This window comes from Muscardinus avellanarius (genome assembly GCF_963383645.1).
Source record: "Muscardinus avellanarius genome assembly, chromosome: 4".
NCBI classification, from domain to species: Eukaryota; Metazoa; Chordata; class Mammalia; order Rodentia; family Gliridae; genus Muscardinus; species Muscardinus avellanarius.
Genome location: NC_137789.1, coordinates 105,617,970 through 105,644,362, shown reverse-complemented (window position 1 = coordinate 105,644,362; position 26,393 = coordinate 105,617,970). Strand labels below are relative to the sequence as shown.

General features: G+C 43.6%; 1 protein-coding gene across 4 annotated transcripts in view; it reads right to left on the bottom strand.

Annotated features, from left to right (window-relative positions):
- The window catches only part of MARCHF8 (membrane associated ring-CH-type finger 8), a gene marked incomplete at both ends in the record, with an annotated part of 41,018 nt that overhangs the window by 3,319 nt on the left and 11,306 nt on the right, over positions 1-26,393 (bottom strand). The window contains 4 exons of one of the 4 annotated variants that reach the window (XM_080693672.1): positions 531-1,382; positions 1,612-1,694; positions 14,324-14,374; positions 22,711-22,740. In XM_080693672.1, the coding sequence (XP_080549798.1) occupies positions 531-1,382; positions 1,612-1,694; positions 14,324-14,374; positions 22,711-22,740 (1,016 nt within the window). Of the gene's footprint in view, positions 1-530; positions 1,383-1,611; positions 1,695-14,323; positions 14,375-22,710; positions 22,741-26,393 lie in introns of those variants that run through there. The other 3 variants (XM_080693671.1, XM_080693674.1, XM_080693673.1) reach the window with 3 other exon arrangements.

Genomic DNA, 26,393 nt, shown 5'->3' with positions numbered 1-26,393 from the left:
TCATGGGAGGAGCGGCAGAAGTGAACAGAGAGCTGTGGGGCCAGACAAGGATGTGGAGAAGATGAGGGTGGAAGGCAAGTTGAGGACAGGGCAGGGTGGCCCCCGCAAGGAAAGAAGAAGACAGGAAGGAGCTGCTGCAGAACAGCCGCTTCCCACATTCATGGGGTGGTGGGGTGAAAAGATGAATAAACACAGGGATGGCAGGGGCAGCAAATGCTTAAAATTGGGGCTCCCAAGCTGGGAAGCTGGAGGTACTGTTTTCTATTTTCTGTCTTCTAATTTCTTTATGCAAAGTGTACTTATTTTTAGTTGAGAAAAGTCAGTTTGGCCTTTAATATGTGTAGCTTCTTCCTCTTTAAAATTTTGTTTTCCAAATAGCAACAATACTCCATTCTCCTGGAGAAAGCAATGACCCCATCACTGGCTATGGGGTCCCCTCACTTCTTTTTCCTGAAACTTCACATATTAAAGCAAGGCGAGGCCATGGAGGTGCGTGCAGACAGGCGAGGGGCGGCTCCTGGCAAACCCACCTGCAGGCATCCCCTGAGGCGGACCCCGACACGGGGGAGGTGGGGGTGCGCTTTTCAGACAGTGGAGAAGGACAGTCCAGGTCGCTGTCCTTCTCCGCTGAGCAGAGGGGCGCCCGCAGGGCCCTGCACTTGAGCTTGGCAGACGTGCTGTCCTCGAAGACGTCGTCATCACCCATGTCGTCTGAGCAGAAGCCCGCGCTCCCTGCCAGGCCGCTGGAGGACTTGGCGGTGTGTAGGTGGGCGGCCCAGCTCTCCAGCTCGTGGAACCTGTGCAGGCTGCTGGCGCTCGAGGCGCGGGAGAGTGAGAACAGGTATCGGAGCAGCCGCCGCCTTCGTGAGCCCACCTCGCCATCCACCTTCTCTTCCAGAAGCGGGGCATGCGGGCCCCCCTTGCCGGCATCCACCTCTGAGGCAAGTGAGCGATTGGCAGAAAGGGACGACACACAAGATGGTTTGGAGCTGCCAAGGGGTCTGCGGTTCAGCACCTTTTTTTCTTTCCAACGGAACCTGTTACCTTGGAGACAGGGGTCCTGAGGAAGGACCAATTTGCCTTCAGAACAGGTTCTTTCCACATAGCCGAAGTTTTCCCGAGCATCCCGGGCCCTCTCACCCACATCGTTTAGGGACTTGGAGAATGTTAGTGTTCTTCTGGCTTTAGTATCCTCCTCAGGCTTCAAGGCCTGGACCCATTCTGATCCGAAGAAACTGCTCTTGGATGCCTGCAATGTGTCTTTACAGATAACTGTCACAGTGAGCCCTTGTGTCAGAGAACTCTGGCACTGAGGAGCTTTCAAGACAACAGCAGACTGCACAGGACCGTGGCGACAACACTCAGAAAGCGCTGCACTGGAACTGCATACAGAACAGTGGGATGAAGCACAGAAGGTGACACATTTCAAAAGAGAGCAGACATCAAGTGGAGAAACGAGCTTGTGTGGTAATTCTGTGAGCAAACAGACATAAAATTTGGCCGGTATTCAGACTACAGGAAGCATGCTTGAACAAAAACCGAGAGCCCACGCACACTACTGCTCATCTCCAGGACGACACGCGCCACGCTGGCACAGGAAGCCAGGGTTACCTGCAGATGTCCTGGTTGGACGGCGTGACAGAAGTGCGAGAGAAGGCGGACACTGGAGCTGACGCCGAAGGAGGACTCCCAGCCTGGAAAGACACTCAGTCAGTGTTCAGGAGGGGCCATGAGAACGGGAAACACCACCGCCTTGTGCATGGAAGTGGGTGGAAAAGCCAAGCCCCACTGCTTGGCAAGGAACTCGTACTAGGTCCTGCAAGCCTAGGCAAAACACCTACAACAGCACTCTTGTTTCTCATCTGCATGTACTGTCCTTAAGGAGATGGGGGGGGCAGTATATGTCCCTGAATGTCCCTTTTCTTCTCCCCAAAACCTACTCGCATAAAAGGAACAATGATAGTGAGCCTGGACTGGACCTCCAGATACATCCCACCCTGAAGGACACTGGCTTTCTCTCCTGCACACTGGGAGGCAGGGAAGTATATGCTGCTGCAGGACAGTTGCTTTCGGCACACAGGCCAGCACAGTTGCTCCTTAGGAACCTGGCATGCAAGCAAACTGATGTTGATGATGTCCCTGCTTCTGTAACCTAACCCATGACATCCAACCCCTCCCTGTATAACCGGTGGGGATCCAGCACTATGGAGAGATAGGGGCTCATCCAGGCAGCTGTTCCTACACAAAGAGCAGAGAGGGACAGAATGTGCTGCTTTCAGGCAAGGTATCAGAAGCAGTGTGTGGCAGAGGTACACCTGTCTAGCCTGTTGCCACTGGAATTTCCCCTTAAACATTTCTCAATTAACTCTACGCTTCCTACACCATCTCTGGGTATCTTCCTTGGTCTCTCAGCAACCTATCCCATCACCCTAATATAACCGGGCTGTGAACCTGACACAGTGGATAAAAGTGTATCCAAGAGATACCTGAGACCACAGAGCATCACTTCCCAGCTCTCGCAGATTCGGTGGCTATGTGTTTCCTAAGCATCTAAACATACTCAGTTCATTGGTAAGCCAAGAAAGCAAGTACTAGAAAGTGCTATGCAAGTGTAAAAGACTTTTGAGGCACCATGCCTGCCAGCACTCGCTTCCCTCAGTGCTTCTTCACTCAGTTCCTAAGACAATCCTACTCCTGGCTCTACAATTTGAGGGCACTCTCCTACCTCACAACCTTAAGCACAGTACCCATGTACTGGTCCATAACACCTCACAACTCGGTCACGGTTCCCTATGCAAAGGGAAATAACCTGACTACAGGGCCCCCAAGCCACAGCTCAGCCCAAGGCCTAGGAAATGTGAATTAAAAATAACCAAGAAAATTTACAAATGGCCAACAAATGTATGAAAAAAATGTTCAACACTATTAGCACTCAGGAAATGCAAATTAAAATGACTCAGAGATTCCATCTAATTAGTTAGGATGGCAACCATCAAGAATATAAACAATAATAAATGTTGGTAAAAATATGGGGAACTTTTATTTACTATTGGTGGGATTATAACTGGAGCTCAAAAGACTAGAAATGGAACTACCATATAACCAGCTATATCTCTCCTCAGCATTTTTCTAAAAGATTAAAGTCAGAATACTATAGTGATACATGAATATCCATGTTTATAGCAGCACAAGTGCGAAATTATAGAACCAGCCTAGGTATCCATCAACAGACAAATGGATAATGAAAATGTGGTACATGCATACAATGGAATTTTACTCAGCAATATTGAGGAACAAAGTTGTGCATTTGCAAAAAAAAAAAATATATATATATATATATATAATCTGATTGCATATTTCCTACACATATATACATATATATGTATACATATATACATATACATACATACATACATATACATATACATATACATATATATATATATATATATATATATATATATGTAGGAAATATGCAGTCAGATTAGCCAGTATCAGAAAATCAAGAGTTGAATGTTTTCTCTCATATGTAGAAACTAGGAAAAAAATAGGAAAAAAGGGGAGACTTCTGATAAGACAGACAGACCAGTAGAACAGTAGAAGACTGGCAGAGAAAGGCTGAGGGGGAGAGGACCGATGAAGGAAACAGTACAAATAATGCTACCCCATATTATGCTCACCTTCTCCAGGCCCTGCTCCTTGATTTAGGGGAGCTCTACCCAGCCCATCATTTTCTCGTTGAGGCCAAGGCCCACGTGCTCTGAGTACCACACCAGGATACTCCACCTGTGGGACCCATGGCACCTGTTCACCAGAACGACATTGCTGCTACCTACCCTGAAACCCTGCCCCACCATGCAGCAAATGCGCCATCCTAGAGAAAGCCAGGGCTGGGTTGCTGCTCCTTCTCCCAGTGTGCAAGATTAAACATCGTTTTAAGTCTCAATGATCTCAAGAACCTGAGCCAGGGAGTCCCCTGCTGGCTTGCTGCATGTGTACTCCAAAACCTCTCACTGTTACTCACAAGTACATCTTCTGAATCACCAAGAACCCACATCTATTTCCTAAACAAATGTGCTATGAACACTGGTCAAGATTCTTAGGAATCTGAAGTTTATCTGGAATCATGAAAATGACCTCCCTAAGCTGGGTGTGGTGGCACATGCTTGTAATCCTGGCATTCGGGAGGCTGAGACAGGAGGATCCAGGTTCATGGCCAGCCTCAGCTACTTAGTGAGGCCCTTTGCAACTGAGTGAGATCCTGTTTCAAATTAAGAATAAAATATAGGGCCTGAATGTAGCTCAGATGTAAAATGCCCTGGGTTCCATCCCCAGTACTGGAAAAAAAAAAAAAAGATCTCCCTAAAGTAGCCTCCATTAGCACCTTTCATGATTTTTCCTAAAAAAAAAAAAAAAAAAAAAAGGAGGGGTCTCAGGACCCCTGTGGACAGGGCGCTGCTACTCCCTCTGTGTCTCACAGGCCCAGCGACAAGAGCTACTTCTTCTCTCCCTGCAAGGAAGGCTCCTCCTCACTGGGCATGAGTTGGTCCCTACATAGCTCCCACCTCAGAGACATGGCAGGGACTGACCCAGGTGTGTCTGCACTGGCAGCAGACACCAAAGCTGCCAATATGGTGGCAGCAGTCCCAAGGAAAAATGGCCTCACAGCAGGGCAGGGAGAGTCTGCCACTGCTCAGTTTTTATTTAGGAAACAGGGATACTCTCATCACCCTCTACTGATGTTCCTGCACTAACTTCATCCTCTCCCACATCCAGAAAAATGTTACAAGCAACCCTCAGGGGGTCATGTCAAAGCCTCCACGAGACCTTCAATGACAGAAAAAAGTCTCTTCTTTATCAGATAATAGCATTTCAAGGATTTAGAAAGTGAAGAGCATTTCTGTTTTCTCTTACCTGTGAAAGCTAGGAAGAAAATAGGAAGAAAAGGGACTTCAGAAAAATTAAGGCAGAGATCAGTAGAACAACTGATCAGGAGAAGGGGATTGTGGGAGGGAGGTGGGGAGGACAAAAATAAAATTGAACTGGGTCCATATGTGAAGGTGTCACTACCAAGCTCAGTAACATGTAAGAAGAAGGAAGAGAGGGGAGCGGGCTGGGATGTGGAGGGAAAAACACTACATGCTGTGCACATGTGTTTCTATCACTCTATTTCACTGATATATAGTTAAAATACACCAATAAGAGGATAAAATTTCAAGGACATTTTAAAACTCTGCGTACTATTATTTTACATAAATATGAACTTCAACAAATGCTGACTTCCTTTCTAACAAGAGTAAAAAAAAAACATCCATCAGGGCTCTCAGAAGAGGCCCCTTCTATGACCAGGCAAAGAAGAGCAGATGTCCCAAGGCTCACAATCCATCCATGCAGAACCAGAGCAATTTTAAAGAGCTTGATTTGTTGTTGGTTTCGAGATGAGTAAAATCTACTAATTTTCAACAAGGATCTAGAAGGTCAGTCTTCTAGACCATAACAAAAAAACCCAGCATCTTCCACAGCTCTTGGGGAGGTCAGGGGGTGGGGGTATCAAAGGTCAGCAATTCAGCAGGCGGCTCCCCAGCACAAGACCTCGGCAACTCTCTGGCTCTTCCCGAGAACAGCGCGCAGGTGGCACTCAGAGCCAGGCTGGCCGCACTGCTGTGCCACACAACGCTGATCCTCAGAGCCAGGCTGGCACTGCTGTGCCACACAACGCTGATGCTGAGTGTCTGGCTCACCCTCCATGGGGTCAGATTACACAGGCTACTCAGAGAAGTTACAGCTGCCCATTATGAGAAAAGCTCTGTGTCCCAAGAAAACTGAAGCCCTCCGATTGATTCCTGAAGCTTCCTGCCGGTTCCCAAAAGAGACTTTCCAAGCATTAAATGAATGTAAGGGAGTCTCAAAATAAACTAGTTTTCATGAAAATCCCCTCTTGCTACGTTGTGATGAGTTCTACCAAAACAAACCTCTGGATTCTTTCCACGCCCAAATTCCAACTGGTGTTATTTGCCAGGAATGACAATTACTTCAGTCTGTTTTGCTAGAACTCGGTCTCTCTTTTTAAAGTATCTTTTTATTGGTCATTATACATCATAATGAGATTCCAAATGACAGAAACATGCACGTGCACCGCACTTAGTGTGCTTCCCTCCAGACTGCACCCTGTTCTCTCCTCTCCTCATTCCTGTTTGCAACATGGGTGCTATTTTGTGTGTGTGTGTGTATGTGTGTGTGTGTATATATACACACACACACATACACACACACATTATTTGAACTGCTTCCTCTATCGAGTCTCTTAATGCCTTTCCTATCAGATTCAGTTTTGAATGGTTTTAAGAAGGCACCAATGAAGACTTACTACAGAGCCCTGGGAATGGGCACCTCTCACTCCTGTTTCCTTCTGGGAGCACCTGCTGCCTTGGGGGATGATGACTCTCCTCAGCAGACTCCATACTGCCTCCTCCCTGAGGACGCCAGGTGACTTCTTGCATCACTTCCTTCCCTGGCTCCTTCCCAGACTGTCTCCTTCTTCCTTCTCTACCACCCCTCCTCCTCTTTTTCATATTTATTTATTTTGGTACTGGGGATTGAACCCAGAGATGTCTACCTCTGAGCTACACCCCCAGCACTTTTTTTTTCAAATTTTGAAATAGGGTCTCACTGAGTTGCAGAGGCTGGTCTTGAACCTGGGAGCCTACTGTCTCAGCCTCTCAAGTACTAGGATTATAGGAGTGTGCCATGCCCGGCTCCACTCCTCCTCCTCTTGTTGTGAACCCCATTGTACCTTCTTTTCGTGAGCCAGTAAAGCTACATGTAAACACTGGGGTCTCAGGCCCTCAGCCTGTGTAATGTTTAGCAGCAGATGCAGGACCACAAGGAATGGTCTGGTTGGATGAGCTTGTCTTTAAGCTGGAATATGAGAAGAGAGTTGATAAGAAGGGTAAGAGGCAAGCACAGCTCACATTTACAAGTGACCTCCAGTTATAGGACAGCAAATTGATGACCTAGTAGAAAATAAGACAACCGATATATAGAGGGCTCTCCAGCACAAAGAGATGCTTCACCTCACTCACAATGAAAAGTAACAAAAGAAATGCAAAAATTAAAATCAAATGGTGTACAAGGTGGTGGGATAGTGAGAGTGTGGGGAAACCGGAGTGCTTGCACATTGCTGTAAGACAGTGAGCGGCAGAGCCACCTTAGGGTGGAGGCAGCCTTTAGAACGAGGGCACGTTCACTTTGTCCAAGCAATTCTCCCTTTAGGGATTTTCCCCCCGCACATCTGCACCCATGGGCCAGGTGATCAGATCGACAAAGGAACACCCAGCTCCTGGCAGGGGCGTTGACTCTCCCCATGGACCCTTCAGGAGAGGTATGCCTCTTTTATCCTGAGCAAAAAAAAAAAAGCCTATGATTAATAGTTTAGGAAGTAAAACAAAACTACAGACAGACAACCAACTGTGACAACTGTCTAACTTCAGGATAACTGGTGGAAAAGCAATAGATTTGGCAGGTCGTGGCCTATACCTTAAAACACCAAATAAAAGAGTAAAAGAGAAGTGCTCAGAGTGCATCTGACATGCTAAGGAGGAAGTTCTGTCTCTGGGCTGGGAGTGAATGGATTCCAGTGTGAACCTATGTCTGACTAGAGTTCATGATCAAAGTAAATGCAAAGCCACGGTATGACTATTTCTACAAAGAAAACACAAAACATCAAAATTAGTCAAAGAAGGTGGTTAAATCAAGAGGTCACGCTACGCTGTCAACACACAGATGTGCAGACAAATGGCCCTGCTAGCTCCCAGGGAGAAGGTCTCTCCTCATCAGTGTGAGGCCTCTCTTGCTGGGTAAAAAAGCACCACAGACTTGGCGGCTTGGACTTCTCAAGTATACCATCACACAGCTTCAAGGACCCCAGAGTCCAGGCACAGAGTGCTGAGGGTCTCTGCTCAAGGTCCCCTTCTTCTTGGAGGTGCCTCATCACTCATTCAGCTTGTTGGCTGAATGCTGGTCAGTGCAACTTGACGACAGAGGGTCCTGCCCACTTGCCTGCCACCACTCAAGGGCCATGTGCATGGCCCATCACAGGACCCTTCCCCGTCTCTAGTACCATCCATCTCTCTGACTTCCCCATCTGCTACCAGCAAGAAAAAAAAGATCTCTGCTTTTCAGAGTTCATGGGACTCCACTGGTGTCTGTACCCTAAAATAATCTCTCTATTCTAAGGTCCACTATCAGGACACTCACAGGCAGTGTGGCAGGAAGATGCTTTAGAAATCCTGTTTACCAGACTGCCATGGGAGAAGACAGATGATGTCTTCTGACATCATCTGTCTGAAAAGATGGTCTGAGGAGTTTCCAGAGATAGGGAGTCAACTCAGGACCAGTGGGGTCTTTGACGTATATGACAGCAAAGAATTTCAGCTTGAGGTACAATAAAAGCACAGATGTTTCTTAGGGAAGTGAGGAGTACATATTCACGGGAAAGTGTGGCCATCTAGAGAACAAAAGGTACATTTAGGGAGTTCCCAGCTCTATTTCTTTTCTTTCCTTCCTTCCTTCCTTCCTTCCTTCCTTCCTTCCTTCCTTCCTTTCTTTCCTTTTTTCTTTCTTTTTTCTTTTTCTTTTCTTCAGTACTGGAGATGGAACCCAGGGCATCTGCCTCTGAGCTATGCCCCCAGCCCTATTTTTTAATTCCTTATTTTGAAACAAGGTCTCACTGAGTTGCAAAGGGCCTCACTAAGTAGCTGAGGCTGTCCATGAACTGCAATCCTCCTGTCTCAGCCTCCCGAATGCTGGGATTACAAGTGTGCCCCACCACGCCTGGCTCCCAGGTCTTTTTTAAAAGGACACTTGGCGGGGCAGGTATGGGAAGCTATGTGGGGATGACATCAATCCAGTGATCTCAGAACAGTTGACTGTAGCCTTGTCATTCTCAGGATTCTTTAGCTGACATGGTCTCCATTATCTGATCAGTAACTCTTGAAGGTCCTCTCAAATTATAGGTTTCTCAAAATATCATATCTCTTTGGTTAAACCATTTGGTGGGCCAACAGTACACAAGGCAAATTACAGATTTACCAGAATCTGGGAGTGACAGGTCTGGAAAAGTATTTGGCACTTTAAAATTATATTTCCTTCTTTTTCCTTTATGTCTCCTTTCTACCTGTTTTTATTTCTTCTATCCTACCTTAAGACCACCTTTTAATTAGTGCACCCTGCCCAAAAGGTTGATAAAGATTACTATCCTCTCACTCCAAACTAAGAGGCCGAGAGCTCCTGCTAACTGCCAGCTCAGCCTGATTTTGGTGGCACTGACAAGTGCTGCCTCGCGTGGCATTTAGACACTGAGACGTGCAGACCATGATCGTGTCTCAGCAAACTTTCTGCTTAGCATAGAAGTTACTCTGTTAAAACCAATATTTCAATCATGAGAGTCTGATTTCTATAAATACCCAGTTGTATTTGACTCTAAAAATGAGAATAATTATAGGAGGAGAGGCTACTCTGTGGTCGCTCTGATGGACACAACGTGGACTCTGCTGAAGGACTGCCAAGAACAAGCTCTCACAGAAGCATTTAATAAGACTGACCACAAAAGTAACAAATACAACATAGGATTCATGGAGGAGATGAATGCCCAAGGACACCCATGATAGATGGCTCTTATTAGCCTTGCCTAGCAGCGAGCAGCACTATCACTAAGTTCTTCTCATCCTTGGCCTTTCAGAGAGAGCTGCAATAGCAATGTATCTACAGCACAATGTGTGGCATGTGTCACCGCCCTGCTAGAGCCAAGCCAGAGCCCTAGGGCTTCTCAGGGCCGCCTTCCCTAATGGGTCTCTCATCGATCTCAAAAACCTTTTACTACTGTGACTTTTGCAAATACAATTGAAACGTATTCTCACTGCCAAGAGCTCTCCTTTGGACGGATTCTGAAGTGGGAGCTCATAGTGCTCCAGACTCCTCCCTGGAGCACACCACAGCACAGGGGTTCAATCACTGAAAAATCATGTCAACAATCCCCAGGCCTACTGCAGGGATCAAACAAAACCCAAAGAGACACAAACGCCACACACCATTCCACGTGCGCTTCATTGAGATGCTTCCACTCAGACCCCCACTGCTTGACAGTCCGGACGGGGCACTACAGGTTCTGTATCTGCTATATACAGATACATCCCCACAGTTGCAACCACCATCCACCCGCCTGAGATAGAGCTTCTGCCCAAGCTGCTCTTCGGCTGGGCTTGGCTCAAGGTAAATGGCATGTCAGAGATGAGACGACAGCCTGGAGCACAGGACCCTGACTTCTGGGCTCTTCCTCCAAAGCCATGTGAGGTAAAAGGTGGCCAATGAGCCAGGCACAGTGATGCACATCCGTAATGCCAGTACTTGGGAGGATGATTCAGGAGGATTGGAGGTTTGAGGCCAGACTCAGCAACCTAGTGAGACCTTGTTTCAAAATAAAAATAAAAGAAAATAGAAAGGGCTGAGAGCTGCCAGGTGTGGTGGCACACACTTGTAATTCCTGCACTTGGTAGGCAGAGATAGGAGGATCACACAGGTTCGGAGCCAGCCTTGCTGGCTTAAGAGACCCTGTTTCCAAATAAAAGTATAAAATAGGTCTGGGAGTGTAGCCCGGAGGTAGAAGAGTTTCCAGGAACCCCAGTACCACAAAAAAAAAAAAAGGAAAGAAAGAAAAAAGAAAGGGCTGAGAGCATAACTCAGAGGTACAATGCCCAGTAAGACATGGGCGCGCACGCACATGCGCGCGTGCGCGCACACACACACACACACACACAATGGCATAAGAAATCTGTCTTCTTTTTGAAGCACAAGCTCACTCACACAATCTAAAGGAAGGTTCAGAGACCTGCCTGAAACCTCCACACTGGCCTCCATCCTGGCTGTCCCTAGAGGGGCCTCTGTACTCCACTGCTAGCCAGTGGCCCACAATTCTCAGCCCAGGACCCCTACCTCCTGGTCCTCCAGAATGCTCCTACACCCACCTGGCAGGCCTGGGGCCCCCCACCACTTGCTGTCTGTGTACCCTGCTCATTTCTTCCACAGTACCATCAAGGTGTTTCTGGAACAATACATCAACTTCGTTTGAAGATGTGGAACAATACATCAACTTCGTTTGAAGATGTGGCTATCTAGCCTGGCACATAGCAGGTGTTAAATGAATACTTTTTGAATGAATCAAACAACTATATTCTGGGGAGACCGCCTCTAAAACAGTCTAAGGACTGCTTCATACTCTTTAAAACTGCTGTGCCCTTACCCAATGAGCTTTTGCACTCAATATTTACTGCATTAGGACATATTAAAACACAAGAGCATATTCCACTAGGGTCTGATGGAAAATGATCTCTTACCTATTGCTCAGCGTGTGCTCCTAAGAATGTAGTAGAAAAAACAAGGAAGAACTCAGTAGCATCATGAAACTCAACCCCCTACTTCCAGAAGATCCTGAGTCAGTCTTGGAAAACTGCTAGCCTATCACTTAACCCAAAATTAAACTGTAAGTAATAAGAAGAAAGAAATATGCAAAAATATGATCCTTTGACCTTATAGAAGAGGACCCACATAGCAGGCTTTGCTCCCTGGGCTCTGCTGGGATGCAGGCGGGGCCAAATGGTACCCATGATGCAGATGGAGCAGGCTGCTGCTGCCTGGTACTGCCAATCCCTTCAATGCAGTCCTCTTGCTTTTGTTGCATAAAACAAGTCTCTTGTCTTGGAGATAACTATTTTCTCCAGTATAAATTAAAAACACCCACTGTCTCATATGTACACCCAGGAGTCCAAGTAACCTTGCCTGTCATTGGTCAATTCTAGAAAAGAGAAGCCAACACTGGCCTTGACAACTACATCTGGGTGTGCCTCTAAGGAAAAGCAAGCCAGCAAGCTCCCTCCTGAGGTTGTCCATACACCTCACATAGGACATCCTGCTATATCTTATTTCTGTCTAAAGGAAAAATGACCAGAAACTATTCAAGGGGCCTAAGCAAGTAACTGCTCAAATTTATCAAGTTCTGTTTGCCTATCAGTACAGTAGTGACCTTCAATGCTCATTACAATGTCCAGTCTGACTTCTATCCAAGACTATTGCCAAAGAAGAGGTCTATCACTCATGGTATAAGAATACAATTATGCTGAGCTCTAAAAATTATTTCACAGGGGTGCCAGTCTTCGGTCAGAGCTGGAGAACCTGGAGATGGTACCTGCTGGGGGCTCCTACTGCTTTCTCTACGGGCAGGTGTACCCACCAAGATTTGCTCCAGCAATGATGTTACCTGGACCAGCACTGGACAAGAAGCCTTCCCTCAGGGTAAATTAACATAATGGGTAGAGTGCTGCGCCCATGCCCCACATGCTGCCAAGAGGCTTTTGAAAGCCCCACCTTTGGTAAGCATGGCCTTGGCCAATCCGGGGATATAAGAAAGTCCAGTTGGATGGTGGGTTCAGGCCTTCTCCTCGAGGAATTCCAATTTGTCTGTAAAGGATCTCAGGTCAAGGAACTCACTGGAATAGCTGTATCCACACAGCCTCATGGGCTCCAGACACCTGCAGTGGTCCATGACAGCCTTCACTGCCTCTCTGCTTCCTGGAAGCACTGAATTTCCCTGGGAGGGACAAGCTCTTTCTACCACAGTTTGCCTCCATCCTGGCTGGCTCCTGCCCACTATCTACCTCCTGCTTAAGTATCCCCTGCTTAGTCTGAACCACGCGTGGTGGCACACACTTGTAATCCTAGCATTCGGGAGACTGAGAAAGGAGGATCGCAGTCCATAGCCAGCCCTAGCTACTTAGAGAGGCCCTTTGCAAACCAGTGAGACCCTGTTTCAAAATAAAGAAAAAAATAGAGTTATGTGTGTAGCTCAGAGGTAATAATGCCCCTGGGTTCCATCCCCAGTACTGTTAACAAAAAAAAAAAAAAAAAAAGAAGGAAAATAAAGGTGACTGAACCACTTACACTTTGGTGATGAGAATGAGCCACTAGGAAACCCTGAAATCCAATCTAGATAAAACACTATGAAACAGACTGAGGTTTATTTCTATCTCTTCTCATCCTCTAACACCCAACCAACAAAAGGTAAACTGCAGAGGCATAAAGAAGGGTCTACTGGCAAAGGCAGCGAGGATTCTGTGTAGCAGAAAATGTGCCCCTGTTCTGACCTCCTTTCCTTTTACCTTTTATCTCAAGGGTATGAAGCATCTGATAAAATATGTCTGCTCCACTGAAGATAGGGTTTTTATACGTCATTGCCTAAAAGTAGCCACAAACAGCAGGTTCATTTGACACACATTGCAATAAGGCACTACATTCTCTACAACAAAGTTATCTTATGAAGGGTCCTGCCCACCTTCCCCCTGGCAGTACTGAACTGGTTCAGCCTAACAACTTTAACAGCATTCTAACTTTCTTAGTTCTGAGGGATACACTTTGTGACAAATCTCAAACTAATGGATTTCCTAGGAAGTTCTATGAACAGTAAAAATTTCAAGGAAGACACCTCCAATGGCCCCAGTAAGTGCCACCGAGTAAGGAACTCAGTAGCCACAGTTAAACACAGACAGAACATAATCAAAATGTGTACAAACAAGGAAGGAAAAGCTTCTGTCCTTGAACAACAGTAAATATAGTAACAGCCGCCACTAAGAACAGTTTGGGCCCCATCTGTCCAAGAGGTCACCAGGATCTGATGCTGTTTGACAACAGTCAGGTGTGTTGGTTCTGTGCAGTGAGGGAGCTGCCTGCTAGTTCTAGGACAGGGGAGGTCAGAGGCCCAGAGCTCACTCATTTCCTTGAAGCCTCATCTCTGTCCACTATTGTTCTGGGAACCCAATTGTCAAGAACAGAGACTGTGGGAAACATTCCAGATGCAAGCCATAGCACTCAACCATACCTACATCCACCTCAGACTGCCCTGCAGCACCTGTCTCCAGACACACTGCTGCTGAACAATATAAATAGATGTTCATGTTACTGTGGTTGGCTTTGTGTTACTTCTCGGTCAAAATCCTAAATGGGACGACAGACATTTCTGGTTACTAAGATGTCTTTTGCCTGATATGATTTTCTGGAAGACATGAAAATTTCCCCTGTACCTCACTTCTCCTGACACATACTCAAAACTGCCTCACTAGAAAAACATAATTGCCATACATCTTATATATCCCAGAGCAGATTACAGAAACACATCAAGAACCAGAGTCTTTAAATGACAGGAACACAAACACATGCAATAGGTGTAAGAATACAAAAGCCCCAAGGCACTGAAATAACATATTCTGTTGTACTCTACCTTAGAAATGTTGCTTGAATGACTCATGGAATGTCCCAAAGTCTTCTCATTCTGCAAGAAAACCAAACAAGTGTTAAATATCAAGCTTTGATAGAAATATACAAAGAACAACTCACTGGTCCCAAAAATCTTACTGACAAATTTTCCTGTAACTGGAATTTGAGATGCACAAACTACTATGTACTAGATGTGTGCAGCCAGATATTAGATACTGGAGAACTGGGAAAAATTAATAAAACAGTAGTTTATACCCTGAAAAAAATTATCAGGAAAAAACCCAAGAATTTCAAATCAACTAAAAATAATACCTGTCTTAAGACACACTCAGAGCCGGGTGTGGTGGCGCACGCTTGTAATCCCCGTGCTTGGGAGGCGGAGACAGGAGGATTGTGCTGGTTCGGAGCCAGTCTCGCTGGCTTAAGAGACCCTGTTTCCAAATAAAAAAATAAAAATAGGTCTGGGAGTGCAGCCCAGAGGTAGAGAGCTTCCAAGAACCCCAGTACCACCAAAAAAAAAAAAAAAAAAAGACACGCTCAGGTGTAGGTTCAGAGGTGAGAGGCCACATGTTCGGTGACACATGCTACAGTCCATGCTATGAAGAACCACTAAGTTTCACCTGAATCATACGGCTGCCAAAGTTCTGGGCACCCAACAGGAACTTCTCCGTGCTCACAGCTCCATCAATCTGTTCTTCCTCTTGGAGCAGAAATCTGAAGCTCTGCTGGCCCCTGCCCTCACAATCCTCTACATTCAGTCACAAAGTCTTGTATTAACTCCTCCACCTTGATGTCTCCCCATCTCAAACCTGATTTCCATCTTTATTATCAGTCCCCTAGGTTAGACTTTCTTCACTGGAATTCTTCCATCATGGTTTGGATATAGAATGTCCCCCAGAGAAAAGCTTATGTACTGGCAATGCACAGATGTCCAGAGATGAAATAATTGAATCATGAGGATTCTAAGCTTAGGGTGAACTAATCAATGATTTAAACAGATTTGCTGGATGGTACTGTAGGCAAGTGGAATGCGGCTAGCGGAGGTAGGTCATGGTGGGAGGGGTCCCTGGCCCTTTTCTCACCCTGCTTCCTGGCTGCCCTGAGCCTCTTTCCTCACCACACCCTGCCACCATGCAGTTTCTTCCGTGGTGTCACCTGACCATGAACTGAACCTCTGAAACCATGAGCCAACTGGTTTTCTCTTCTAAGTTTTTCTTGTCAGGTATTTTGGTCATAGCGATGAAAAAGCCAACTGATACAAGTTCCTACCTGGCAGTTTTGCTTTTATATTAATCTTCCTGATATATAAGAGTTATAGCATAAACTCTGTACTCCTCTTCCAAATTCATATATTGAAGTCCTAACCTCTAATAACTCAGAACGAGACTATATCTGAGGGGGACTTAAAAGCTGATTACATTAAAATGAGGCAATTTAGGAGATCCCTAATCCACTATGACTGGTGTCCTTATAAGAGGAGCTTAGGACACAGGCAAGTGATAAAGATCACATGAAGACATAAGAGAAGAGCCATCTACAAGCTAAGGAGAAACCTCAGAGGAAGCCTATCCAGCTGGTAACAAGCTCAGACTATCAGCCTCCAAACTATTAGTTAAGCTCCCAGTCTGAGGTATCTTGCTTTAGTAGTCCCAGCAACTGAATACAGTAATTTTCTACACTATGCCTTTCTTTTGAAAAGTAGACATTCTAAATATAAATCAAGAAGATGGATTCCTAAGAATAGTAACCAGTGGCATAAGAATTAATTAGATAAGGCTGAATGAACTGATGAGGTTGATTGTAATTTTTCTTGGGAATACTGTTGATAATGTTTGAATGTTCTATTTTCTAGACAGCAAAAAATTCTTATAGGTACTATATTTGAAATCCACTAAGTTCCTGGCTTGGATTCCTAGCCTTAGGAACACACATTAAAGAGGCTTTAAAAAAATACAACCTGAGCTTCCTCAAGGCAAATTGCAGCAAGACAAACTCAAGAAGGCCCATTCTTACTGTGCCTTTATAAAATAAAACAGGCAAAAACCAAACAGATGTTATCGGATGTGATCAAGAATTACTTTTCTATGAGGATTAATTTTTTGTTAGTGCTTTTATTGGTGAATTGTAGAGGTTCGGAGTGACACATACATGTGTGCAGGATTCCCACTCTGCCTCCCCCTCCCATAGTCTTTTACACTGATACAAATAACTTCATGTATGAATAAAGGACATTGGTTTTTTATATGAAAAGGAGAGCCTATAGAAAAAAAATGTGTTACAGTGGAAAAGTATTTGCTAGTTCTTTGTTGCAAATAAACTGTAGGTATCTGGTAGATATAAAAGTGGTGTCCTGTCTGAGAGTGATGTCAATTAAGTTTATCCCCATATGGAAAAACTAGTTGTGTCTCCACTTGTAATTCTTCCTTTTCTCCACCGAAATTGTTGCTCTGTTGATTTTTTTCCTTCAACCTGGTGAAACATTTGTCTACTACTCTCATAGCATATGAGTAAATTATATTTCTTTAGTACATGTTCATAAGTTGTTTTATCTTTTCTCATTGCAAGCTCATAGGTTGTTTTATTTTTTTCTCATTGCAAGCTCATCTTTTCTTGCTTCTTTTTCCTTGTGGTTAACACATATAAAGTTTACCATTTTTAACCGTTTTAAAGCATGCAATGCAGTGATATTTAGCATACTTACAATGCCACGCAACCATTATCATTATCTAGTGCCAGAACATTTTTATTATTCTAAAGTTAAACCCCCAAACTTTTTCTTTGGTGGTACTAGAGATTAAACCTAGGGGCATTCAACCTCTGAGCAATACTCCCAGCCCTTTTTAAAATTTTTTTGTTTTGAAACAGTCTTGATAGGTTGCTGAGAATCTTGCTAAGTTGCTGAGACTAGTGTTAAAACCATCATCCTCTTGTCTATGCCCCACTAACTCTTCAGCATCTGCTCATTCCTCTCTCCCCTCACCAGGCACCCGCTGATGTACTGAATTTGCCTTTTCTGGATATTTTATACAAATAGAATTATACAATAAATATGTGGGCTTCTGTCGCTGGATTCTTTCACTCAGCACAATGTTTTTAGAGCTCACCAATGTTGCAGCATACCTGAGCACTTCACGCCCTTCATGTTGAATATTCTATTGTGTGGATTCACTACATCTCGCTTACCCACTCATCCACAATGGACATTTGGGTTATTTTCCTTCTGGTTATTCTGAATAGTGTTGCTATGAACATTCATGCCCACATTTTTGCTTGAACATTTGGATTTTAGTTCTTTGGGTTTGTAAATCTAGAAATGGATTGATGGGTCGTATGGTAGGCAGTGCTGTTTAACAACTGGAGCTCCACCAAACTTCTCCATAGCACCTATACTACTTTTCATTCTTACCAGAAATGTGTGGACAAGGTCCCAGTTTGCCCACATCCTCAACAACGTTCATTCTGTTATTCTGATGACAGCCTACTTAGCAGGTATAAACTGGCATCTCTGCAGTTTTGAATGCATTGCCCTAAAGAATATGGATTTGCACTTACTGTTTCTGCTTGTTGGCCAAGACAAATTATATTTGACTACACAGATGTTGAGGAACCAATCAGCCATGTCCCTAACAGAAGTGCAGTCCTCACTTGTAAAACGAAACTTTTTGACTCATAAATTCAGGAATTTTCTGAGCCTCTCAACTCGTGGTTACCAGGGGCTGGGAAGGAAACAGTGGAATCAGTTCAAACACAGTTCTGTCAGAATTCAACCCTATACCTCTTCCTGGCAAGCACTAAAATGTCCCCTCAAGAGCTCACTTAATGTTTGGAGCCAATGCAATTGGGTCATGAGGGTTGCAATCCCAGCACTGGAGAAATCTACTGTAATGGATTTACCCGGAAGGTACCCAGCAGGCTGGTAGGGTGTGGCTGGAGGAGGTGGTCCCTGGGGCTGCCTTGGGGATTATATAAAGTTTCTCCCCCTGCTCTCTTGCTCCTGGTCCCCATGATGCGAGTACAACCATGTGCTCTCCCTCCACCATGCTCTGAGATCTCTGGACTCCAGCCTAACACAGGCTGAGCCTGAAACCTTACATAAGAAAATAAGTCTTCTTAGCTCTAAGTTATGTGGTCAGACATTGACATTATAGCTGCAAAAATACCAGTGGATACAACAAATGGTATCAGAAGTGGGGATGTAAGACCAAATGCTTGCCATGCCAGCTTTCATTACTGTTTTGATACTATTCCTTTTTTCTATGGCTCAATTCTTCCTTTTGGAAATGTAAAGTTTTTATGTCTTGCCACTGCATATGGGATGCATGTAACTCGCTTTTTATTTTGATCTTGTCTTTTACAGGGACTCACTGAAGAGTTCAACTTGACTGTGGGTACTCTTGGAGAACACTAAACACATTTTGCATTCTGAGCTAGGAATGAGCTCTTTAGATGCTGGGGTGAAATGTTATAGTTAGATATAAAATGTACCCTAAAGAATTCAGAGTCCCTCCTCCCCCTGCTTTGTTGCTTTTGACCCCTGTGCTGTGAGGAGCAGAGCCCATGTGCTCTCCCGTCACCGTGCCCTGAGATCCGTGGCCCCTGCCTCATGTGGACTGAGCTTAGAACTATCAGAAAATAAATCTTCTTTCCTCTAAGTATTGTGGTCCAATATTTAGATTATGGCTGCAAGAATGCTGACAGATACACCTACCTACAACTGCTGATTCTGAGGAAGCCAGATTGAAAACCTCTTTAAATAATGATTTGAGGAACAGGCAGGGGAAGACAGAATGGGAAGGAATTCTACAGTCTCTCAAAATATGGGCATGTTAAAAAGTAGACTTTTCCAACTCATAGGGATTTTATGTGGTTTGGAGCTTTAGTTTCAAATTGTTTACAATTTTACTTTCTTGAAAAGAATAGAAAGGTATTAAAATCTTACTTTAAAAATATTGGTGTGGTCGGTGCAGTATACAGAATTATGTGCCCCCTAAATTCAAGAAATGGGAACTCTAAAACATTGTTGGTGAGATTGCAAATTAGTGCAACCACTTTGGAAAACAGTATGAAGAATCCTCAGAAGAATGGGAACAAATCTACCATTTGATCCAGCAATACCACTTCTGGGTATCTACCCAGAAGATAGGAAACCAAACCACCAAGCTAATGCATATGTATCTATGTTCATAGCTGTACAATTCACCATAGCCAAACTATGGAACCAGCAAAAATGTCCATCAACAGATGAATGGATTACAAAACTGTGGGATATGTACACAATAGAATTTTACTCAGTCATCAAAAAAACCCTCAATTACATAATTTTAAGGGAAATGGATGGAATTGGAGGACATTATGCTAAGTGAGATTAGTCAGTCACAAAAAATAAGAAATCAGATGCTTTCCTTAATATGTGAAAGCTAAGGAGAAATGGGTCATAGGAGGAATTCTAGATGAAAAAGAAAATCCTATAGAGGAGCAAACAAGACAACCTAAATGAGGGGATGGGAGGGGAGAATAAGTAAATTGTCTAAAACACACAATGTACTTAAACATATCAAAGTCAACCACTAAGCCAAGCATGGGAAGGAGGGATGGGGAGAGAATGTGGTGGGAATTGGGTAGGGGTTAAATCGGTGATGTGCACATGTACGTACACACTTTTTTTTTACCCCAATATGATGTATGAATATAATGCACCAATAAAATTTTTTTAAAAAAGCCTCAACTATAGCCATATGATCAAATTAGAGACATGAGCTTTAGGAAGTAACTGAGATTACATGAGATCATAATGGTAGGGACCTTAGCCCAATAGGACCAATGTCCTTACAAAAAGAGAAACTGACAACAAGGATGTACACACAGAGAAAATGCCACAAGAGGATGCAGAGAGAAGGTGCCACCTGCACACCAGGGGCAGCGCCCTCAGTAGAAACAACTGTGCTGGCCTCTGATCCATCTCTCAGAACCTTGAAAAAATCAGTTTCTGTTGTCAGAGCCTTAGTGTGTGGGATTTTGGTACGTCAGCCTTAGCAGGCTAATATAGCCAGCAGAGCGGACTCAAGAGACACTGATATAATCTACATTTCAAAAATAAAAGAAAAAGAAAAGTAGTTTTAAGGAACAACAAAAATGGCACACACAATATCATTCCATATGAAGTACAAACTTAAAACTTGGGACACATGAAGTTATTACAACTTTAACAAGAAATTTAATTTCAGGGAAACACAATCGTGTCACAAAAGGGGGGAAACCCTACAGTTTATAACACTGTATTTTAACAAAAGGAGTAAGGTAATATAATTAAAGTAAGGCAAAAAATGCAACAATTGCTTTTCCTAAGGAAAGCAATATAGTCCAAATTCACAGTAGTATGGTTGTCTGCTTCCGTACTTCTTTATGCTTTAATTGGACAATAATGAAGTAACAGGTGTCTAAAAAAAATAGATGACCAAACACATGACCCTAACAGCTAACTCCTTGTGCTGGGGCCACTCCTGCAACCTCTGGATTGGGGCTTCTCCTTTATTTGGTGGGCTTCTGGAGAATACCTCCAGATTCTCTGCAATTGCAGATGTGGTGTGACTACCCAGAGTATGCTGCCTTGCTTAGCACCATACATGCTCGAGTTTAAGACTGATGGAAGTACAAATACACACATTTAGGGTTACCCTCTGACACAGACAAATAAAATGCCTTCTAAAATCTACACAAAAAAGCCAGGCATAGTGGTCCACACCTGTAATTGTTGGAAGGCTGAGACAGGAAGAATTGCAGGTTCTTGGATAGCCTCAGCAACTTAGTGAGACACTGTTTCAAAATTAAAAATTATAACAGAGCTAGAGGTATATCCCAGTGGTAGAATGCCCCTGGGTTCAATCCCTAGTATCACCACCACCAAAGGGGGGGGGGGGCATGAACAGAAAGGTATGGTGGCATCTGCCTATAATCCTTGTACTTGGAAGGCTGAGACAGGAGGATCACAGGTTCAGACTGTTTCAAAATAAAAACATAAAAAGGGCTAGAGGTATATAGCTCAGAGGTAAAATGTCCCCAAGATTAATCCATAGTATTCCCCCAACACACAATGTAGATAAATGTGGTATGATTAGAATCATAACCTACTAGCAATACATAAAAATTATTTTCAAATGCATTTTCTGAATATGAAATAAGGTTCTGCTGAAGACAAAGGTCTTTGGACTACTGAGTTTTTAAAAAAATATTAACTATATAAATAGTAAAATGAACAGATAAACTTCTGCCATTTAAAAATGATGCATCCAATTAGTACACAAAACCTTGAAGCTGAAATACTAATCAGAATGTGTTTGCTATAAAAGTTGCTATAGAAACTATACTACTACTTCCTGCAATGCTATATGAATACCAAGCTCTGTCCAGAGGCTACAGAAGTCCTCCGCACAGAGTGAGGGACATTCAGAAGCAGTTACTGACAACCTACTATGAGCCAGCGGCTGCTCTAGGCCCTTGGAATGCTGAGTGAGTGAGGTGAGACCCGCTCTATGCAGTTTCAGAAGCATGCTGCAGGAGACTGTTGTCTTCCCAGGCTGGTGGAGAGCTCACAGAGTCTATTCTAGGTGTAAAGCGGTAAATGATAGTTACTAACAAGATAATGTATCCAATTTGGCTCAGATTCCTTGGTGCTCTGCTTCTTCTCATCTTTACTATTTTTGTGTTTTATAGCTCAAGAGAATCTTACAGTCTCAGCAAAGTTTTTAAAAGAGAGAGTATCCATACAAAAGCAGACAGACAAAGCAAATGGCTATGTCAGAACGGCTCTGCCAAATGAAATTACAAGTCTGGCTTTTACTTACACACACACACAGTAAACAATAGCAACAAACAGAACAAAGACCCTTTGTTCTGTCTTCTATACATTTTTCCATCCTATGAGAAACTAAAAGATCTTTCCAGAATGAATGTTTCAGCAGAAAGAATTGAGATAGTTTCAGAGAAAATGCTTTCTGTAGAAAATAGCAAAAGAGCCTGCAGCTGTACTCATTCAAATTATGAAATAAGTTGTCTTTCTCAAGATTTTCCAAAGCCATGATTCAAAAGTCCATGATTTAAAATCAAATGGGTAACACTACATCAATAAAAAAGATATTTTTTAGAACAAAAGTAAGATGATATCATTAGCATGCTATAATATGTGCATTTAAGCTTATTGGCTTCAAAATAGTTTCCACAATTTCAAGGAACACTTTGGTTAAAAACAATGTACACCCTTTAATACGTGCACTGCCAAGATTCTTAGATGGGGTATCTCTATAGAGACTGCTTCATCTATTTGTTCCAGAAAGCCTAAGGGCATCCCTCAAATCTGGAAGAAGCCCAGCACTGCTAGCAGGGCATTCTGCCTACCTGAAGCTTCATTGTCCAGCAGGAGTGCATCGGTGTCTCCTCAGTGCTGCAGTCCCCCACAGCATGGCGCCTGTGCTCCATGCTGGGGATGGGCTCTGCCTGCCCTGCAGCTGCCTCCCCCTAGCAGTGAGCAGAAAGGCATCCTTGTAGCCACAGGATATGTGGGGCTTGCTGGGGCTGGCCCCAGGGCAACACTCCTGGATCAAACTGGACTACTTCCTCCAGCTGATTTTCAAGGGACAGAGGTAGCGGATGAATAATTCATGACAAACCGATTCCAGCAGCCAATTTCCCTCTGCTCTGTGGTCTCCCCACTGCAATATGCAATGTCAAGACTGTAAGCCATGCCTACTGGCAGGCAAGGAAGGGAAGTTCAACTCTCCAGTCAATGACAGGAAATGTTACTGGATGTTTGCTCTTCTTGTATGCTAACCTATCACCCAGGCTTACTCGGGTTAAGAAAAAATATGGAAAAAGTAAATAATTAACCACAGATGTCTGGGAGAACAAAAAAAAAAAAATCCTTTTCTCTCTAAGCCTATTCCACATAAGGACTCTGGCTACAGGAAAAGCAGCACAGTGCCTGCAGGTCAGTATTTACATTTAGCAAAAGACCAACGCCTGCAAAGTTAAAAACAAAAAACAAAAAACAGGCTGGGGGAGGGGAGCTCTGATGACCAATGCCAGGAAACAAACTGCTTCAGAGGGGAATGTTTCTGCTATAAATAAACCTTTCATCTTATTGGTATTCTAGGAGGCAGATGAATGTTCATTTCCCTCGATGTATCCACACTTCCACAAGTGCAATTTGAGCAGTCAATTCCCTGCAACTAAAGGCTCAATTCCAGGAAGAAGCTGAGCCAAAGACCAGAGACCCAAACTCCTCCCATCTGGCCTCTGCCTCTACAGAGCCAGTCACCTGTGATATTCCCCCACCCCCCGCCGTTCCCTGCAGCCTTCATTTTCACCTAGCTTCTTTGGTGTTTCTTTTTCTTCTACACTACTAGAAATACTTCAAGCTTTTGTGTGCCCAGTGAGATAATTGGGGGTCATGAGTATTTGGTTCCTAGCCACTTCTAATTTATATGTTGCTTCTGCACATAATGTTTTCTGAGTCTCCTTGCCCTGAGTCTCTCTTTTCCCTTCATTTTGTTACTTTCTTTTCTTGCACTTATGAGTTTATGTGTTACACCACTCAAGTTTCAAAACTATTCCACAGTACTCAGGAATTCTCCTGTTTTAAAGGGAAACTGCTGCTTCCAGAACGGACTCTGCATCCGACTTTGGCACACCCTGTGCCTTTCTGTCTGTGTGGAGGTCTCCCGGTGCTTCTCACTGGCTCGTGTGTCACAAGGACGCCGTGTGCCACTGTGTGTCTGGAAACCTTCCCCTTGCTGCTGCACTGTGAGTTGTGAGCTGGTATGGCCACTCTGATTGGGGTTAGATGGGATCTCAGTGTGTTTTTGATTTACATCTCCCTGACTGCTAACAATGTTGAGCATTTTTTCATGTATCTACTGGCCATCTGTATCTCTTCTTTTGTGAAGTGTCTATTCAATTCAGTTGCCCATTTCTTGATTTGAGTTATGCTTTTCTAGTGTAAAGCCTTTTAAGTACTTTGTATATTCTAGATAATAATCCTCTGTCAGAGGAATTACTCTTCTCCCATTCTGTAGACTTTCTCTTTAGATTCTTGATGATTTCCTTGATGAGTAGAAACTTTTTAGTTTGATGCCATCCCACTTATTCTTATTTTAATTTCCTGAGCTTTGAGGGGTCCTGTGGAGGAAGCTTCTACCTGTGCCTATATGTTGGAGTGTTGAACTTATGCTGTCCTCTACTAGCTTCATAATCTCTGGCCTAACTCACACGTCTTTGATTCATCTTGAGTTGATTCCTATGCAGGGTGAGAGGTAAGGATTTAGTTCCATTTTTCTACAAATTGCATAGGCAGTTCTCCCAGAACCTTGGCCACTTGGTCACTGTGAATAATGCTGCAGTGAACATGGAGGTGCAAACATGTTTGGCATAATGGCTTCCTTTCAGTGTTGAAAAGGCTGTCTTTTCTCCAGCATATGTATTTGACCCCTGTGTTGAAGATCAACTGACTGTAAGTGCACATGCACAATTCTATCCCATTCCTGGAGCCTCCTACTCTCTAACGCAAGCATAAGAGAATAAGTGTAACATCAAATGAGAACCTCTTCTATAAGAAGGGCTTAGCCAACTGCTGATTAAAATTTCTTAAACTATGAGCCAAAAATAAACTCTTCTTCCTTTTAAGCTGTTTATCTCAGTTAACTAGCTACAGAGACAGAAAGCTGACTAGCACAATTTAAGATCCTTCCATAGCTATTTTAAAACATACAATAATATGATACTATAAAATCAAACAAACCAGAACTTACTTCTGCTATCTAACTGAATCACATCTGCCCTTTTCCAACCACCCCCACATCCCGGCCTCTGGTAACCACCATCCTACTCTACTTCACTGAGTTAGCTATTTTTAGATTTCCAATTTAGGTCAAATCATGTGGTATTTGTTTATCTGTGTCTGGCTTATTTTACTTTACATAATGCACTCTAGATTTATCTGTGTCACAAATGACAAAATTTCCTGGGTGTTTTTTTTTATGCTGAATAGTATTCCATTGTGTTATACATCAGAATTTTAAAATCTGCCTATCTGCTGATTCAAGCTTAGGTTGTTTCCTCATCTTGGCCACTGTGAATAATGCCAGAATGAACAGGGAGGTGCAAACGTCTCTTTGGCATAATGTTGTAACTTCCTTTCAGTGTACACCCAGAAATGGGATTGCTGGTTCACACACTCATTCTATTTTTAGTTTTTTAAGAAGCCTCCATACTGCTTTCCAAAATGCTGTATTTATTTATAATATAACCAACATCGTAAAAGTTTCTTTTTCTCCGTATCTTCACCAAGATTTATCTTCCATCTTTTTTATAACAGCCAATCTAATAGGTGTGAGATGGTATCTCTTGTGGTTTAATCTGTGTTCTCTGATGATTAGAGATGTCGAGCATTTTTCATCTATCTTTTGGCCATTTCTAGGTCTTCTTTTGAAAAACGTCTATCCAAGTTCTTTGACCATTTTTTATTAGGCTTGTTTCCTTGTTACTGAATGTTTGAATTCCTTGTATATTCTGGGTATCAGCACCTTATCTGATGTATGTTTTACAAATATTTTCTCCTAATCTTTGGGTTATCTCTTCACCATTTTGTGGGTTTTTGTTTTTTATTTTACTTTTTTATGGTGCATTTTATTTATACATCATAATTGGGGCAAAAAACTTGTGTAGACATAAATGCACACATCACCCTGCCAGCCCCCACCCAGTCCCCACCCCACTCCCTCCCCCCCATGCTTGGCTTAGTGGTTGACTACGATATGAATACGTGCATCGGGTGCTTTAAAGGGTTTCCCTCTCCCCCCTCCCATCCTCACAGTCAGGTTGCCTTATTTGCTTTTCTGTAGGATATCTTTTTTCACCTAAAGTTCCTCCTATGACCCCTTTCACCTTAGGTTTCACATATTAGGGAAAACATTTGATTTCTAACTTTTTGTGACTGACTAATCTTGCTTAGCATAATGTCCTCCAGTTCCATCCATTCCCCTAAATGCTGCAATTGTGGGGTTTTTTTATGGATGAGTAAAATT